General features: G+C 40.1%; 1 protein-coding gene and 1 long non-coding RNA gene across 2 annotated transcripts; one reads left to right on the plus strand and one right to left on the minus strand.

Moving 5' to 3' along the window:
• The first annotated feature begins 3,091 nt into the window (after window positions 1–3,091).
• On the plus strand, window positions 3,092–20,408 carry LOC132908040 (uncharacterized). The gene is made up of 7 exons (XM_060961590.1): window positions 3,092–3,235; window positions 4,761–4,875; window positions 7,817–7,918; window positions 10,786–11,013; window positions 13,043–13,252; window positions 15,807–15,944; window positions 19,307–20,408. Exons 2-7 carry the CDS (start codon window positions 4,786–4,788, stop codon window positions 19,370–19,372), a joined length of 834 nt encoding a protein of 277 aa, XP_060817573.1. The 5' UTR covers window positions 3,092–3,235; window positions 4,761–4,785; the 3' UTR covers window positions 19,373–20,408.
• On the minus strand, window positions 13,369–14,915 carry LOC132908041 (uncharacterized). The gene is made up of 2 exons (XR_009658297.1): window positions 14,695–14,915; window positions 13,369–14,250 (listed from the first exon to the last, which is right to left on the minus strand). It is a non-coding gene; the product is annotated as an uncharacterized LOC132908041 (long non-coding RNA).
• Window positions 20,409–20,462: the final 54 nt, after the last annotated feature.

Consider the following 20,462-nt stretch of genomic DNA (forward strand, 5'->3'; position numbering starts at 1 on the left):
CGCAAAGATCATAGTCAGATGAAAAGAATGATTATTCTGGTAAGAGATGAATGAAAGCGATATCAAATTGTGCATGAAAGTAGAAATTGCATCGAAACTTCCACCGGGGATACTTTTGATAAAAGTCGAACGGACTGTCAACGACGCGCCATTGAAGAAACATTTTATCAGAACGCGAGTAATTCATTATGCATCGACTTGAGTTAAAGTACGAGTTCTAATTCTCGAAGTCTTTACTACTCTATCACTTTGTTACTCGAAGTCGATTGTGAAAAGGTACTAAACGAAACACACTGAAGCCAAGATTTTTGCAGAGAAAGGAGAGTCACGACCCATTTTTAAATCGATTTCTCGTAATTGATAAGCGACTCGATTGGAACATGCCCAGTTTCGTCATCGAATAATGATCGTTCTTCCTCTCATTTCTGTCGTTTCGATCGCTGGCAAAATAATAAGCGGAAACGTCGTAACAGGACAAACTTCAACAGCGATGTATACAATTCTCAGGAGCATAAGCCGTTTGCAATGTTTACAACGACAATGAACGCGAATTACGTTGAATTTATAAACGTGACTCTTTTCTATAAAGTACAAATTCAAGACACATGCTTCTTGTTCAATATATGTTTGCGTGCAATCGTTAGCCAGATTATATTTATAACAAAGAGATACAAGTTAATTTCATTTAATATTGAGCGGAATTAATTTGAGTAATTAAACACGAGGTTGTGAGAGACAAGGAAATGTTGAAGAGCTTTTATACGATCGAGTTCAAGATGGATGTTTTTAATTTCCTTTTTGACCTCGCGTTTAATGAGTTTTTTATTCCCTGATTCACTGAAACGCGTCTTCTCTCTCTCTCTCTCTCTCTCTCCCTATACAATATTACACCGGTATAGAAAATATTACCAGAAAGTTTCGAAACGTTTGATAATGATCGTCGAGAAGAAAACGAAAAGTCACCCTTATCTTGATCAGTAGGAGCTGGCAGAACAACACCGTGGTTTATTTCTGTTAACATCGAAATACGTATACTGCAAACACGGTATAATATGGAATTAAATTGTCTTTATTATTGGGAAACATCTAAGGAATACAACTGGCGCAAGAGCAACTTTCGACATCGATTTCCAAATTTTTGACAGCTAACGACAAACACACGACGAGAGATTCCATTCCCTGAGCTCGATCGATCATGACCACTTTTTCGTTAAGGATTAGCGATGCGTATCTCGAGTTCCTTTTCTATTCGGCCCATTCCCAACGAAACAAAGATCAACGAATCGAGAAGCAATTTGCACAATTCTTTAATGTGTACAAATAATAAAACAGGACAAATAAATGTACAATACTGTGATAGAACGCAACGATAGGTGGAAAATTTAACACTAAAACTATCGAAATCACAGGTTTCAGATTTTATCTTTTTCCGATTACTAAAAGATTAGTGCAATTCCCTTTGACAAAATCAATGCTGACTTTCGTTAAAATACAGATATAACTTTATATACTTATACATTTTCGTTGTTTGTACATTTCCTACATTTTAATTAGGATTCTCTGTGCATACTACTCTATGTTTAGTACTGTATGTATATATCACAAATTGATGGTTCTAGGTTTAATCGTTAAAATGATTTCATTCCAATTCTGTGAAACCCGAGGTGACTCTAGTCGACCAAACAATCGGGCAACAATCTGGAACGACAATTTCGCAGTCGCGTACTGCGACACAGATCAACTAAATCTGTCTGAAATCTTAATAGGATTTTCACTGGATGCGACATGTAAGAAGGTCGGTGAAACAAGAGAATGAAACTGGAAACGGAGAACTTCCATGGAAAAAGCCATGAATACACCAGGTACCGTGATAAATCCGATTTACCTGCGATAATTTCAGATATACATTCGTTGCCGAATAATGGCTGGAAAGTTTCTTTTGGCAGCGTAATTAAGTGCCATGGAACAATTGCATCGGTGTGCGATTCACACGGCTACAGCGATAATATAATAGGACGTGTCTGACCACGCACGGGCCGAATCCACTGAGAATCCTTGAACTAAATTACGGCTGCATTCTTCAATTAAAGCACAGCCATCGCATTTAATGTTTTCCTCCACTTTACGTATGCGGATTTAGAAAGTAAATTGTATAAAAATGAAATTAATATTTCGATGTAGAACGAAGTTGGAACTCTTGCCATTTGCGGAATGAATAATAAATAACTATGACAAAAGTGCTTCTATGATTCAGATATACTCTCGTGTTGAGTCTTTATATAAGTTATCGTAAAAGCAGTGCTCAATGCAGAGGGAATGAGATAAAGAAGAACCAGTTTTATAATCACAGATAAAAATGCAAACAAAAACAGATCTTTCGATTTTATACATTTATATTTATTTAGGAATAAAACCGAATCTTGTGTTCCTCGTGATATAATTGACGAATGCTTCCTGTAAAAAGATTCGGACCCTTTTTTAACCATAATCGAAGCCGAACAATCAATTTCATCGTGAAAACGTTTTAAACATCGATTGTTATAACACTTGCTTCGTAACGAAGAGAGATTTAACCGAAGAAAGGCATAGCAAAAATGTAACGTAATCGATGTTTCGCAAGTTCGTTTATCATTGAAAATTATAATTAACTTCTAGGAACACTCCACTTCCATAACAGGAATTCGTTGAATAGCTCAAAAATTCGAAGATTCAAGAATTTAAAGACTCAAGAGCTCAAAGGTCTAAAGAATCCAAATTAAGCTCAGAAATTTCGAAATATTTCTAAAGTCAAAAGAACGTATATTTTATTAATCACGGACATAAATTCCTATAGTAACGCGTTCACTCGTTATGTTCGATGCTATCAATCGCCCTTAGGGATACATTGATGCACAACGACAATCCAGTTCGTACTTCCGCTCCGCACATCTTCACGGTCGCATCGAGGATCTTTCATCGGCCGTAGCTACTTACATCTTACATTCTACGGTGATCCCTTCTTCAGAATCGCGCGAGGCAATCAGAAAAGAAAGAGAAACAGAGAGGACGGAGACTGAAGTGTAGCGTGGAGGTGGCGATAGGCCCCTCCTTCTAATAAAAGCCGCTCACTAACCTCCGTTACACAGACAGTTACAGAAAAGCCGAAGAGAGCAGGAGCCACGGAGAGCTCCTTTTGGGTCTCTTTTACAAGCGGACAGTTTAAAAGTTCTACCGTGTCATAACGAATCGGTGTGTGGTGAGTTCCTTCATACGGAACACGTATTCGACCGCGATATCGTGCATTTTATTTCAGCGTTCGATCATTACGTTAGTCCACGTGACACGAGCTCTGTGTTCAGGAAACTATCGAGTATTTTGGAAATTCGACCGTACAAAAATAGTTCAACTTTTCTTTCTCAGTTTGGTTGTACGTCTCGATAAAACATCCGACTGCTTTTTTAACGTTTGGCAAAAGAGTTTACAAGATAGTAGTTCTCATAGAGTCTCGATAGGTTCCTAGGTGCATAGGATTTCCAATTTCGAGCTTCTTCCTCGAATTCGAAAAAGGCTCGTGTATACGAAGCGGCCAGAAAGAATTATCAGAGTGAGGATTTTCGTGAAGTGGTTCTCATCGGACACAACGAGCTCGAGGAAAAAATCGAAATTCGTAAGACCAGCTATTGGTCCAACCGAAGGAAAATCCGGTTTTTATCGAACTGTGACGCTTGATCATTTCGCGGAACGCACGTGACTCTACACACGTCGGTTCAATCTATTGATTTTGTCAAATCGATGAAATATTTGGTAGCTAGTCGAATTACTTCATTGCAATTTTTATCAATTGAGAAGAAAGTTGTACTACTCTCTATTCCAAACATAGTTGCAGCCTGCTTTCGATTATGCTCGCGAATTATTAATGAAATTTGCTAATATTTGGCCTCGAATGCGCACTGTTGCTCCATCACCATCGGTTCGGACGACATGTGTACTGAATCTATATTAACTCGATGTGTGGTCAGCATTATATTCCGACAGTTTCGCTATCGTAATTATAGACTCGTTTGAAGGCAAGTCGAGCAACATGTGCATTTGAACTTACAATTCAATTTTATAGAACGAATGAAAACGTAAAAAATAAATGATGTTACAAAAAGAAAGTCGAATATTCCGATAAGCATTTATGTTTCGATACTTCTCGATAATTACGTCGAAAAGAAATGCATATTGCATCAGTCCAGGTTGAAATATTCAAAATTCTTATATTTCGTTACGACTTGCAACGATTCCACATCGTAAGAACGAACAACAAGCAATAGCAATCGCGATGATTCATTTTTATAAAAATGAACGAAACGCGTTAGACCATCTTTCCTCAAGAATCTCGGCGTCGTTTTTGCCAGCGGCATTCTCCACTTTCATTCGGTCGAAAGTGATAGTTTCGAACGTATCCACACTCGAGAAAGGAGAGCCATCGCTCCCCACTCCTGCAACATCGACGAGACTCCTTCACCTTCTCATCTTTTTCTCCAGGATCCTTTCAAAACGTTTCCGGTCCATCATGCTGGTCGATTATCCAAGAAACACGCGCAGATATAAGATAATATTTTAGATTCCAGATAAAACGATATTATATTCTTAAACGCAAACTGATACCTACTTCACGATGCTCGCGTTTCGATAAACAATCAAAGTTGCCAAACATTCCGCGGTGAAATATTTTATAAGAACCAACAAGGAACTTTTTACCCATGAAAATTATATCATACTCTTTTCCTTTGCAGGTATTCAAATTCCCAACCAAACAAAATGAAACTCATCGCTATTTTGGCAACAGCACTGTGCGTGACTTTAGTCGGTTCGATTCCACTTTCTGATACAGATCGTCTCCAATCCGAGGTAAGTCGGTTGAAAAACGTACGTACGTTCACCAAATGTCGTCAGAAATTTCCTTTTCATTTGCCTGCGACAGCGTACGATAATTTCACAAACATTTCCGCAGTCCGGTTCTATCGAAGTCATCGAACAACCTTAGTATTTAGTTCTTGAACCTTTCAACGCCAAACGTGTATTCCACCAAAAAGGAGGGAACTTCCAAACTATATAGATAGCTTCCTCTTTGACATAGGAAAATGTATTAGATTCTGTTCTCTGATATTCATCTAATTCACCTCAATCTCTTGCATCGTATTTTGTATATATCGTATTTTTATATTTCGTATGTTTAACGCAGAAAAGTATTTTAAAAAATTCTGTCCGATGTCCGAAAGGATTCGCAGCTAGTCGTATTCGATTCAGAGATTGCGTAACTAGCGTTACGATCGATTTCTCTGTGTCACTGTGCCGGCTGGACGCCATCCATTTATCCTTGAGACGATCTTCGTTATCTCGGAAGAAGGCTGGATCGGAGAAAGCGCGGTTTCCGCGCGCGAAATTCGCGACAGGCAACGGCCGTTTAATCGTCGAGATAACCAACGAAGGAAACGTGCAGTGTCGTTCGTTGCGAAAGTTCTCGCCAGGATTTCGACGTCCGGCTAAATCGCCGGTTGATCGTTGGACCGAGTCGATCGATTCGGTGATCGCAGATGATGTTTCACTTTCGACGGAACCTCTTTCACTCCGATCGAGTGCTACGACCTCGCGCGAATAAAGGCTCGCAAAGAAAACGCGCAACACTCGTGTTTCTAATGTCTCATCCACGTCACGTGGAATCCTCGGGCTTAAGACGATGTGTTTGATTTCCATTTAACAACGTCGAATCACATTTGCTCGTAACATTAACATGTCTAATGGAGGCTCGATTGGTTGTTAGGATTTTAATTTACCGCCATTGCATTTTAACGACCGCCGAATCGTTAAAGTCGTAGAGTATGCAAATAAATGTCTTCCTTGTTTCCTGCAACGAAGATTTTTCTTATAGCCATTCTTTCCAATGAAAATAAGCGTAGACATCTCGATTAAGAAACAGGTTTTGTCGGAAACAGAAAATCACAGAGAGAACTCGCGCGTCATAGTCGGAGGAGATTAAACGATTTTCGTGGAATTGTTTTCTTTTTAGCGTGACGAGTTAGGCATGTGGACAAGTATCATTTCACGAGCGATGAAATATACGGTCCAACGAAAAGTCAGAACGTCTGGTCGACTCTCTTCTTCGGTTCGACACTTTCACTGGCCGCGAACACTTCCAGAGTTACACCGGACACTTTCTTCGCTTGATCGGTGCCCAATGGAAAGCGCGCGCGTAAACGTACACGCGCTCACGTGCACGTGTTCTCTCTCTCTCTCCATCTTTCGTTATATCGTGCTTGATAGTGGTTTCCAAATCTCTTTATTTTCGTACTAGTTGTTTCTTTGGCTTGAAATATTTTTATTGCCAGGTATCGTTGTTGTTTGTGGGATTTGTCAATTGTAGTTGAATTGCAAAAGCTCCAAGTGAAAAAGTGCATATTTCCTGTTTTCTATATGGCAGCAATTTTAAAATGCAGTATCGTAACAACTAATTACATATTACCAGAATTTGTTTATGAGACCTTGTTGAAAAATATTTGCATAAAATATATCGACTTCTCAAAAGTATCAGTTATCATGTTTTAGGTATTAGCTCTTTCTAACTTGTATAATATATTAAACTACGCTATTAACATATTAATAACTAATAACTACTAGATAGCACGAAAATCAGGTAATCATCAAAATTGTACCTGTTATATATATTTTCTTCGTAATCTTCGGTCAAATGTTCTACGAAGTGCAAGAGAAATTGTAACGGATATCTTAAGTCGACTACCGCTAGTTTTGGAGACTTCAACGCGAGAATAAGCGCGATCTCCTATTACGGCACTCGTTCTAATTTCGTTCAGCTGTTTGCTTCGAACCAAACGGCTATTCGACTTCAGAAAAATTTGCCATTTACTGGGATATCTATAGGAAATTGTAAAATGAATTCGTTATTGGTGAGGCTATGTCGGAAGCAAAGACTAGTTGCGAATGTGGACAACACGCAGGGACAAATATCGTAACAGCGAGTCGAACGTGAGCGCGGTATAGGGGAAAGTGAACCATGGTAATCAGGTTGAGCAACTTTTGAGACCGTCCAAGTGTCAGAATGGTTCGATTAATCCGTCGATGACTTTGTCCGGGTTGTTACAAAACTCAACGACATTATCTATAAACGAGTTTACTTTTTCATCTCACTGCCGATCTATTTAAATCGTCTTGTGCGAACAAGAAGCGTCGTTTACAACTTGGGAGGTCATAAATCATAAAAAGCTTCGTATATCGTAACAGAAAATTGTAGCGACACTAATGCGGTAATACGTAATAATACGCAATCACGTCGTTAAACGCTGCAATTCTCTTCGAGCGATTGTCGTGCGCAACGTTACAGTTCCACTATTTTCTCTCGCCTAAACTTTACTCAATTCTCCGTTCGTAGAACGATCCGCACGCGTTCTCGTTCAATTTTGTAAATTGTAAATTATCGTCCAGGAGCAAACGTTGAACGCATCCAACGAAATCCTTGGTTAGAGTTTATGTCTCTCTTATGCTATTCGTCGTGGACATTGCGCAACGATATTGTCTTAACGCTCTTCGACGTTCTCGACTATCTTCCAGACAAGCACTCCGATCAGGTGCTGATATATTTCGCCGGTACTTTCTTATCTCTGTGGATAATACTTTACACGATTACAGAAGAAACAATTACGCATACAGGAACAATAACTAAAAGGTGGTAATGAAAATCCCGGAGGCAGATGCATGAGAGGAAGAGTAATATATGAAACGAGAATTTCCAGACATTGAAAATACTTTGTAGGGACAACAGGGAAACTTTTTTCAGGCACTGAATCGGCTGGTGATGGCCGAAACCGACAACGAGGCCGCTCTAAGGAACAAACGGACGATCGGTATCCTGCGAGAACTGTTCCCCGAAGCCTCTCAGGTGAGCAGCTGCTGAATACAACGCAGTCAAATCCTGCAGACGGCCAGGACCGATTTATGTACCAAGTTTCCCCTTCCCTCGTAGACGTACGGTATTTTTTGTATCGGATTTAATCGATCGAAATAGGACCTTGGACGTCCTATGTTGTTCAAATCGCCGCTTTCTCGCATTAACGGGTAATTGAGAAATTATATCGTCAACGAAAACGTTTCATTAGTAATACCGTGTCGGTTTAAAGCCGAAGAGAAATTGTTCGCAGTGAATCGACATTCCTCCTAAGAAAGTTGCACGTTCGATTCATGATTCACGGAGAGTTTCCTCGTTTCCTGTGCATTCTGTCTATAGATTGCGCAACTACGTGTTCGTTTATTCAATTAACTTCATGAATTAAGATAAGATATCGAACGAAAATTGAAAGTTTCTATCGGAACGAATTCGATCCGCGTACATCCTTCTCGAGCCAAATTTCACCGTGGAAAACACGATCGTTGCAACCGTTCGCTATTTCCACTTTATCACCTTTATCGAACCAGCCACTAGTTCGGCAACATCATCCATCGCCATTTGACCCGCTCACTTCCTATCCGTTGTAACGTTCTCGACTGCACCGAAGGCTGACGACGAATCCTAATATCGAGCTCCGTCAACAAATACTGGAACGTTAATTCAACAATAACGTTGCTCAAAAAGCAATTCCATCGACGTACATTTCGACGACGCAAATACGACAATAATAACAGTTGGCCGAACGATTAAAAAGAACCAATGCTCGACGTAACCATTTATAACGAACACGAATTTCAACGAAACGAATTCGATTAAATCGCGCGGTAATATTTACCATCAGCAGCTACGTTACGACTGTTGCATCACGGACACGAAAAGACAGAAAACTTCCTCGTGAATGGGAACGAGCGATACTCGAAAACAGGATTGATAAAAAAAGGTCAGCTAAGAGCTGTTATTTTCTAGATGATCGAAAAAAAGGTGAACTCGATTGTCGCGGAAATCATCCGAATACTCGGCCCGACCGTTCTTCGCAGTTTAATTCAGAATAACGGTGACTCGAACTCCGGAAGATCGTCGAGCGGTGGCTCGACAGCAACCGCTGAGTCGCCCTTCTTCGACGACGAGGAGGACAACGCGGGCAATTCCAAGGTATCGGTATCCTTACCGACGTTCCCGCCAGACGAGGACACAGACACGGCAGCGCCAGCCAGTATGTCGAGCACTAAAGCCAGCCAGACGACCGCTATCAATCAGGACGACAGGACGAACGAGGTCGCCTCTACGGTCGCGTGACTGTACAATGCTGGCCAGATCGGTAACACGTTGGAGGTCAATGAACCTGAACGAAGAGTAATCGATTGATCCGGCAAGGACGATCACCGCGCAATTGGGACTGCTGCGGGAAACAATAATTTGTCTACCAAGTTTTTCTACTGTCTGCTAACTATAACTCTTTCTCTGTGTGCGTTTGCGTGTGTATACCATTCGTATCGTTTTCTATTATTCGCTTGTCTATCTGTTTGCGTTGTGTTTCTCTTCATTCTGTCTTCTACTTATTTTTCTTGACATCGTTATCCTTTGATTCTTCATATTCGTCTCGAGGCAAGGTACTTTCTTATAAAGAGGACATTTTTTCTGCTGTTTTCGTTGAATATTAATCGCTACTTTCTGCCTTCATCTTTTTTGTCGATCATTGGAAAAAATCAATCTGCATTCGCGTTAATTTACAATTAATTTCCCAATCGTCGCATAATAGCTATGCTAAATAGAATTAGCTGGAAGAAAACAACGTTCGAGTTAACAATTTATATTCCGCAATGATGGAAGATGATAAATGATTATTAGACTCCCGTTTGTTTTATCATATTTTGTTTAGCTTCTCTGCAGTGTTATGTTGTTATAAATATCATGTAGCGATGATTTGTTATTGGATATTTATGCGTTTCTGATGCATCGTTGACTGAAATCAGCGTAAGAGAATTCAGAGCCGGAGAAAATCTGCAATTCATAAGCTAGATAACTTCAAATAATATAGAAAAACGTAGCACATAAGGCTCTCTTTGGCGATTTTTAATAAATTCAAACTTCTCGTTAAAAGCCGTTGTTCTAATACAATAATCGGAAATTTGGACTCGATTGCGCTACTATATAATTGCTCTACACACATATACTATATTACGCAATTGCTCACGAAAGAAAATTCTAAATTAAATCGAAGAAACAGTGGTTGCAACTACATCACTTTTCGTTACTTCTCCATTCATACGACTACTTCTATTCATGCAGTACACATTTACTAAATGTTTGCATAAATGTCTTATAACCTCTGTACGTAATACACATTTTCACATTGATTTCAAATATTTCCAATATAGTCATGTCTCATTACGGTGTTAATGAAATCATAAAATGTTCTATGTAATTTATACGATACAGCTTTCTATGTTAAACGACCAAGAAAAAGAGTTCTTTCGAAGAGTTTTTTCGTGATCCATTGCATATCTCTCTACGTTGCTTGCAGAGTATAGCCGTCGTTCAGTCATCGATCGCTGAACTGATGCGCATCCCGATCATGAGACATCGCCAGATCGCGCGTCACACGCTTCGTTTCCTTCGATCTGAATAAGCCGTATCTTTTCTCCCTAAACGCCGGTCGATCGTTAACGAACTTGATATTACGATGCATCAGTGTTCATAAATAATTTACGTTGATTATCCAACGATTTAAACACACTCTTGCAGTCCTTGACTGTATAACAACCCACGATTAATGTCCATTTATGTTTCCTTAGCAATCGATCGGCGACTCGTCATCAAACATACTCAAGATGGTAGACCGTAAATCTTCTATTTCACAGAATGTAAACCCGGAAGCGGAGTACAAGGTAAACGAAGTAGCAGCCGAGTCGCAAAACAACGAGGTCAAAGTACAATTCGCGGATGAACAGGGCAGCAACGACGCAGCTCCACCATTGACGCCTCTCGAAGAAGTAGAGACTGAAGATGACGAGAACAGAAACAAAAGGTTCCTCCCTGGTCTGGGCGGCTCCAGCAGCTCTGGCAACTTCGTCTTTGATATAATCAGGGTGAGTTTTCCGTAATAAAGAAAGCATTTCCTGTTCCACTGCGTCTCTTCAGTATCGAGTGAAAAGTGGAAGTTTACATTCTGTGGATCTTAATTATTGTCATGGATTTTTGTAATGGGCGATGTTTAATCGATAAACGTAGCTGAGGATTTTGTCCATTTGATGACACTAAGATTCGAACAGACTAATCTTCTAAAACGATTAAACCATTCGCAGTGTAGCATGTGAGAAACTCCGACAAACTGTCGTATCTTACATGTGGTAATACGTAACGTAATTATTATAGTATTAGATCGGGGGGTTTTATGCAAATTTATACTTTTATGGGTACGAGTAAAGCAAAGGAATCTAAGGAGACTCGCAACATCTATTTAAAAAAAAAAAGATCCGACACGCCACTTTCATTATTTTATACGTATCATTTGCGTGTATTAAGTATCATTTTTTTATGAATTTCTGTATAAATGCATACAAATCTGCAGCCTAGGAATTACTAATATTTATTTTCCAGAAGAAGTAGAAAGTACGTATTTCTTGTACCACGTATCAGAAACCTTGAAGATTAAGAAATAATTATTTGCCAAGTCATATTACACTACCTAGTTCACTGCAACAATAATTAAGTCGAATAATTATTGATACATTCGATGGATAGTACTCTGTCGATTAATCTCGATATTTCCAATCATCGTACAATTTACTGCTCTTAATAATATTAGACGTCAAACAACTCAATGCACGATATTTGAATTGAATGTATAGATGAATAAAAAAAAAAAAAAAGGATTTGTATAGGAAAAGGTATAGATTTGCGTCAAAAACATAAAGATCGAAAATAGTACTGCAGAAATTGGCAGACTTAATATTCAAATAAGCAGCGAACAGAAGGACACAGGCAAGGGCGCCTACTTTGATACCGGTGAAAGTCTACGACCGAATTTCCCAGCTGTGTCGCTTGGTTACTATTCCAAGGTTCTCGACCTAGACGCGACCTAACCTCGTGGATGATTAGAGACGAGACGAAAACGTCCTCGAGACTCATGCTCCATAAACGAGAAAAAAAAATAGGTGATTTAGCACGTCGCAAGAAACGCGCTAGAACAAGAAATACGTGCGTGATCCTATCTTTTGCGTCGCGTTCGAGAGACCAGAACTTTAATTTTAGTTATGAAATTATTTGGAAATCACGATTGCGTAAACAGCTAGTAATTTCGATTTTCGAATCATATTCTCGATTTTTCGTTCCTTCGAAATTCAAATTGAACACGTTTGGAAAAGTTACGTTGTGATATTTAAAACAAATTTCTGATTAGCTTGCATTCTCTCAATCGCGTTTATAAAGATACAAGTAACTGCGTGGAGTTAGCGACTTCAAGTAGCGTTAAAGCTTTCCCTCGCCGTCTTTGGCTACTTATCTTATGATTCTTTGTTATCAAAGGCCACCAATGTTCGCAATCGCTAATGGAGAACTTACGTGATCCTGAGTAATACGCGCGACTGTTTGGAACTAGTCGATAGATCGACCTCCTTTTACGGTATCGAAAAACTACCGTTCGTTTCCTTGAAAGTACGATACGAAATATCGGATTGAAACATTTCACATTTTCTTAGAACGTTCTGGGAAATCTGTTGAATTATGCTATTCTATTCTGATCCTCCACTCTTCACGCGATAAACAATCTGGAGATAAGCAATCCCCAAGAAAGCAATGGACCCGAAACAAAATGACTGAAACGAACTAGAATAAACGCAGAATCGTCGCATTGACCAAAGACAAATACCAAGAAAAATACTCGTCTCGTCAGTCGTTAAAAACAATTTCAGCCGCTTTGCAGGACATCCACTTCATCGACGACGAATACTAATCCACTATCGTGAAGCGGAAGGAGAAAAATCGCTTGTTGTCGATACGACACGCGACAATCATGACCGAAACAAAGAAAAGAACAGAAAAGAATGACTAAATAGACAGGCGTTCTCCCGAGGAGCGGATCAGTAAACGAAAGTTCTCGTCTCTGTTCTCGTTTAGCAAGCGGCCGACGGGGCGGCAAGAGCGGCGGGCACGGTGTACCGCGTGGTGGCAGGTACGCAGAGCCTAGGGCTCGGTTTAAGCGCCTCTCGGGACTTGGGCCCGATTCCCCAAGGTGCCGCCCCTGCTGCCGCTCCAGCTGGTTCCTCGACCACGGCGGGATCCTCGACCAGCGCACCGGCCGCGTCAGGAGCCGGCAACCTACCACCGGTACGCTAATCCTTCCGAGCAGAGCCGAACGGACACTGCCTACTGCACTTCTCTCTGTCTGCCTGTCTGTCTGTTCTCTCTCTCTCTCACTCTCTCTCTCTCTCTCTCTCTCTCTCTCTCTCTCTCTCTCTTCTGAATTTCACTTGTCCACTCGGTGAACGGATACCACAGGTTTCTTAATGACGATTTTCAGTGGTTTCGCTGAATGTTGGCCTATGGGAACCTGGTCGGCTTTCTGTTTGCTCTGGCTTTAACTCACTGTCTGTTTCTCTTTGCCAGTGGCGCTTGTTGGATGACACTTTCCTTTCTCTAACGCGTTAATTCTCGAGCAAGGCCTTTTATGATAACGCACCTCTTCAAGATGTATTTCTTTCGAAAAGATGGCTTTCCGTTTGTTATAGAAACATGAATGTTACTATGTAAGGAGTTTCAACTCGAGATAATATTGGTTTGCAGTAATAATATCGTTCTCTAGTGCATCCAATATCTAATATTTGCATCTATCTCGCAAGAAGTACTTTGCACGTCTACAGACAACGAACCGCATATTTAACAGCACCCAATCCTCTGTACATCGAAGCAAAGCATGCAACTGTGTTTGATCAGCATGTACTCCTCGCACGTGACTAACGATCACCTGTTACTCGTACCGCGTGTTCTTTTGTTTATCCTTCGTCTTCCGTTTACTTAATTATTCGAACATCGTTCGTGTGGTCTGTCTGTCCTTTCTTCGCTCTTCATTAACTTGCCTTCCCCGTGTTTCGTCGATTTCCCTTAGCCACGATCGTACGCGGATTGTGCACCAGGATATTTAATTCGATCGTCCACCCTGTTGAAGAAGATCCATCAGGCGAATAATTTCACAAGCCTGGAGCACAATTCGCGCAACGTTCATCGATTTTCTCATAGTCCTAGCATAGAGTCTTAGATGTAATGCATCATCGTTGTCACTAACCAAAACCCTGTTTACATTCGTCCTGTATTCCCATCTCGACCGACTGAAAGAATATTTTTGGTATTCTTTAAAGATAATTTCAACAACGACATGGAAGATCTGCAATTTAGTTTCCATATACAATGGCTCATGAATGTATTTTTATGTACATGTATATTTTATATAAAACACTTTGAAATTTCATCAACATTTTAACGAGACACGACTGACATTATCACATTGGTAAAATCTGAAACAAATTTGAAAATGTATATAGAAGTTACAAGACATTTAACGCAGATATATATGTTTAGTTAAAGAAAATTGGTAATGCGGAGTAATAAAATAAAATTTCAAAATGTTACACATGCACGTACAAAAATTTCGAAACGTTTAAATACTTTCGTAAGCCATCGCGTGTATTCGTCCGAAGAATTGTTTCAATGTGACAACTTTCAGTCCTTCGAACGCCACGTAACACCGATTATCGTCATATCTTCCTACTAACTGTAACCTCCACGTTTATCGATCCTATTCTCCGATTCTGGACAAGTATTCAGTGACCCTGTAAATCCTTCGTTCCGTCACGTCCGACTCATCTTTTATCCAATTGTTCCACCCGACCAACGGTCCCGACGCGACACCGACAACCAGCGACTAAAGACTTTCGGCGAAGCAACTGGCTGATGGACATCCCGGCCGATTTTCTCGGAATCTCAGGGCAGCCATTGATCGATTGCCGATTCTCTCGTTGTTGTGATCTCGTACTCGTTCATTGCACATTCATACGTTGTATATTGTTAGCGTCGTAGCCGTAGCTCGTTCGTTGCTACTGAGACGCACCAAAAGCAACGCGCAGCCAGACGATTCCGCTTCGCGTTGTCCAATAATTTCACTTCTTTTCGTTTCGAATCTCTGACTGAATGCGTACGGAGAAAATGAGATTCTGATACACAGCCGAGTCGTCTGGCCTCGTACACGAATTCTTCTAAATAGTAGTATTGTAAATTGATAGCACGGTGCGTGACGTACGTTTTTTTAACGACCGAGCAGTAAAGTAAGTATGTGCGTCATGCTGTCTGTAATTATCACTGTAACGTCGTATTGTCTTTTTGGGTCCTTGTAAATATATTTCTAGTTTTGATGCACCTTTAGGTTGTCCATAATGCGACAGTGTCACGAAACTTTGAAACGTCGAGATTTCGAAGTTATCTCGCGAAAGTATATTGTCATTGTATAAAGTATATTGCAAAAATACGAATAAAAAGATATCCTAAGCGTATGGACATCCTATAACGATATCCGAAACAATGTCACGAGCCAAAGGAGCGCACGTAAGGATCGTAGCAGCAAGATCGATGAATCGTAGCCGCAAGTAGGATTCAGGATATAAAAGCACCGTAGTATCGGGAGCGCTGAAGCTGGACGTGGAGCTGCTACACACCGCAACTATCTCTCTATTTAAAAAATAAAATATGAATGACAACGATTTACGCGATGATCGATGACAATGAACGATCTACGCAACTTGTCTCTATCATTCACCTTCTCTCGTGCTCTTTCTGAGAAAACCTCTGTTGCGATAGAAATTAGGCTAATACGTGACTTGATTATTTTCAGCTGGTAGCCGGAAGCGGAGGCGACGGTTCGGCTGGGAAGGGCGCAGAGGAGCCTCAAGAGGCAATTCCAGGACCCGTGACCAGGTTCTTCGTCATAGTGAACAGAGGAATTTCGAACCTCGTACAGGATCTCATTCTTGTAAGTAATCTTCATTGGTATATGATTAATTACCATTAAGTGGTAAATGGCAAATAGTAAGAAGAAATCTAAAAAATGCAGAAATCGATTCATTGCCTTTGTTGCATAAATTTGTTATTTATTTATCGATTATGCTTTTCGATTAGCGTTGCTTTTCTTGCTTTCAGTTGAAAATGACGCGATCGTATTTATTAAATGTTTTAGAAATATTAGAATCGATAGATTCATTAAAATCTCAAAATGTTTCTTCAATTTATTGTTTCGTTCATCATTTTATTTATTATATATTATTTGAAATGTAAAGTGGATTTGTAATCGATTCGATGAAATAATTTCTATATCGCATCAATGCGATTATTTTGGAATTCTAAAATCTCCAACAATACCAAAACGTCTGATTAACATCTTGATAATATATATCAAAAGAAAGTGATTCAAGGAACGGAAATATAAAAGCAATGGAAAGAGAAACGTTGAAGAAATATGAAATTCTATATCATATAGCTCGTAATACAACGGGCGATCAAAGGAACGAGAGCACTTCAATTTACAAATTGCTACAATATCTTCTTCTGATCGTAAAGAAGCGTTTCAAAAAGACAGTTTCTCTATGAGCAATTTGCCGACATGAATGGAAACTCAGCGACCTGATCGCGTTGTAGCAACTGCCGGTCAATCTTTACGACTAGAAATTGATTATGTTTAACGAAGCAGACACGAAGCGAAATGTGCATGTGGAAAGGGGTTGACCGACCGAGGTTAGCACACGTTGGCAGACCAAACGCGTTATAACTTTGCCCGGGATTTTTCGTGTAGTCACCGTGTTTCAAACAAATTGCCATTAACCTGTTCGAATTATTCGTAGTATTTTTTTAAAACCGTTTCGGATTCTGCCTTGTAAATTAACTATTCCCTTGTATCGTTTTATATAACCGATTTGTTCGAAAGTGAAACTACAATATCTTGGTCGATTTGTTAATGTCAACGTACGAATTTCTTTTTCTTTCGAATAAATATAACGGTTTAGTCGCGATCATGACAGCAGCATTTAGCCGTTACAGATATATTAATAACCATGAGCGATCCTAAATTCAAGAACGACGCACAACTAGAGTTCGCCTAATCTCATTCTCGTTTAATATTCAACCAGCTTTTCTCGCTATTTATTATTTCTAATAAAGCCATATTAATTTATGCGTTAAATTAATTATTAATATATATCAATCTAAAAAGAATCTAAAAAGAATCGAGAGAGAGTCTAGAATTTTATACTTTCGCAATTTTTTATAAGAGAAATTCTGAATTCGACGTGGACCGATCTTTCGCGCCCAAGATTTTGCCGAAACTCGCGCAAGCGTGACGCGTTGTCGTTCCAGATACAAAACCGGGCGATTGCGTAAGCATCCCCCGTCCGGATCGATGGAAAGCAAAAATGTAAGCGACTTTCTCTATGAAATAGCTCGTCCATTTGCCAGCTGACTTATGCAAGCAACTGCTACGTAGCTCCTGGCACGCGATATTGCCAGGAGTGCGACTGAACGGCTCCTGCGATCGAGATCTTGGTAGATCCTTCGGCCTCTAACGACCTATCGATGACGCGATTTCTCTACCGATGTGTTCAATTCTCGCGTGCAATTCGTTCCTTAACTTAATTCAGAATATTCGTGATCGTACAATGTTAAGAATACCATTTTAATTAGTAGAATATAATTAGCTAGTATATACTAGCTAATTACACTAGCTACTATATAATTAGTAAAATAATAGCTGTTTAATAATATTGTAATAATACCTAGGTAGCTATTTACGTTCATAAAGTTGTAAAAGCAATATCGTGGTTGAGAAATTTTGCCGAAATCATAAATCAAACAAATCACGATGTTTGTTCAGAGATCAGGCAATGAAATACCTAATATCATACGTCACATCATCGAGAATTGACACGGACTCATACCTTGAAGCTCTGGATCCTCTTAAGGCCCTATTTTAGCAGCAATAGAACTAAGGATATTAATTACTATTTGGATAAATTGAGAATCGAGGAGACTGATGCAAATATACATTTTTATTTTAATATACAGTATAAAACATAGTTGATATCCCGTTTATGTTTGATACTCTGTATTAAAAACTTTTTCGCACTGTCCTCGCCAATTACTCAGGTTCATATTTCCTCGGATCTCTAACAGTTCGTTTATCCCGACACCTGAAATAGTGTCTACTTTATCTCCGATATCATATCCTATATGATATGTTACAGTTACAGTTTGTAACACTGTACTGAGTAGATACACCGATCACCGCGGTCACTCGTCGAAGTTCACGCGTTTCACTCTCGCGCGTCGGGAATTCTCAAGGAAAGCGAAACCGATCGACGAAAGAACCATGGGGAAGTAGTTGGTTAGAGGCAGATGATCTCACTCGGAGATCTCTATATTTTATGTACGTTTCGTTGGTTCTCTCACGATATGGTTCCGCAAAAACTATTCCAATTTCGAAAGATCGTTGTCTCCGTGCAATGCTCGAGATGCTCGGCTAATTGATCGGTTTTACTATTACCAAGCGTGAAGAGGAAACGCAACGGACAGTGACTAGATTTTTCTACGCGTTTCGTTTGGAATTCGAGCGGGAAGAAAGCGGCCGAAAAAGAACACGCGTAGGAATTCCTATGAGAACAAAACCACCGGCCAGTCGCAGCTATATTTCGCGTTTTTCTCGACTCGTTTCGCGTGTAATCGACAGACCACGTCTTTATTATAGCGTAGCAGCGATATAGCGTTTACAATGCGACAAACCAGAGAAAGCAACAGCACGAACAGACGGAAATACAGTGGTATGGTATAGCTCGAGCATTATTGAAGTTAATCGCGCTTATTATGCCGAACCTTCGTCGCGCGTGCAAGCGGGCATCGGCTTGAAAGCGTTCACGGTTCGTACATCGCTCGGAATTTGTCTGCTTGCACCGCAACTTGCTAAATTCCGTTGCAGGCTCCAGTCACGTGGCGAACGAACACATGTTGCACCGTCCGTGTGAATGATCTTCGATCGATGATCGTTTTTTTACTACGTTACGGTGAAACCATGGTCGCGTGAATAAGAAATGTCGAAAGTAGAATTGAAACGCGCCTGCTCGAAAGCGTTGCGGACATTTGTAAGCGGAAAATCGTAGGATTGTCTTCTACAGAAAGAGAATTGGAAAAAAAGGATTCACGTAAATGATTTAGAAACTCGTATCTTATAGCCTGGACGATTTCTTCTTTTTCTTTCTAATTTATCATGTAAAGAATGTCTATATGTATGTGTGTACGTGTATAGTTGATTACTAAACAATAAAATCTAACCGAAACTATTTATGTTTTCAGCGCCTGGCAGCGACGAGCGAACGCATCGTCAACTTCAAGGCGAGACTGATCACTTCCGTCATCTAAAGTTGGACGAAACGCGACAGCGAAAGGGCGTCCAAGTATAAGAGAAAAATTCCGATGGTCCTGAAACGCTCGGGAGCCACGTGAGAGACATTCTCGAGCCGTGATTGTCAAGCTGGAACACGGGTACGACGTTGGCAACGTAACCAGCGTTGCCCCCTTGTCCCCGAGATCCAAAGTCTCTCGTCGATACTACCGAATTGTTCTCGTCAAATTAAATAGCGTAATCGCGCGACTTCGAGTTCATACATCGAACTGTCTCTGTCCTCCGTCTATTTTGCTTCGCTTCTCTCGTCTCCTACTTCTCGTTTTCTGTCTCACATCCTCCAACGCTCTCTTTTTCTTTTTAATACCTTCTCTGTTTATATTATACGCGGTATATTATTCTTCTTATTAGCGATTAGGAAGTTCACGTTACCGAGATTCGCTACGCTCGAACTTTCGTCGATATGATATATAATTTATACGAATGGAATTCAACATGTTTTTGAATCGGTCATTTCTCTATGTAGCTCTATTTAAAATCTAAAATATCTTATTACGTATAAATATATTTTTTTGTGTAATTTTATAAGAAAAAATAACGTAAGTCCGAGTAGAATCTCATGTGAGCTGTGTATATAGCTATTTCCGAAACACAATTGTGCCAAGCATTGTTTCTTTCTGATCTGATCGATTTACACGTAAAGAAAGTTTCTCCCCGTTCAGCGGCCCGCGTTTCCTTGTCCGTTGCTTCTCCGAGGGCTGCCAAGCCGCTGCGGCGATTCCGGTGACCATCCGGTAAACTAAAGGAATTCCATGGCCCCTGTACAAAACTGAGCATAGTTTGAGATTCACTCCATCATTGCCGCATACGAGATAAAACGATGCCACTCTCTTCTCTCAGATTGGTCTACAGTAGGTGAGATAAGAAAATGGTCATTGTCGAATACTACTCGTAAAAATGTATTTCGATCTTCGAATTGGACGAGTTATCCCTTTTACTGTAAATCGTCCCTGTTGTTTTGTAGTGTAAATAAATAAATATTATTATCATAAAGCTAGGACTTCTTTGAAATTGTAGCAACTCTCTCCTCTCCCTCCTCAAACCCTA

This window comes from Bombus pascuorum, chromosome 6, assembly GCF_905332965.1.
Source record: "Bombus pascuorum chromosome 6, iyBomPasc1.1, whole genome shotgun sequence".
Taxonomy (NCBI): Eukaryota; Metazoa; Arthropoda; class Insecta; order Hymenoptera; family Apidae; genus Bombus; species Bombus pascuorum.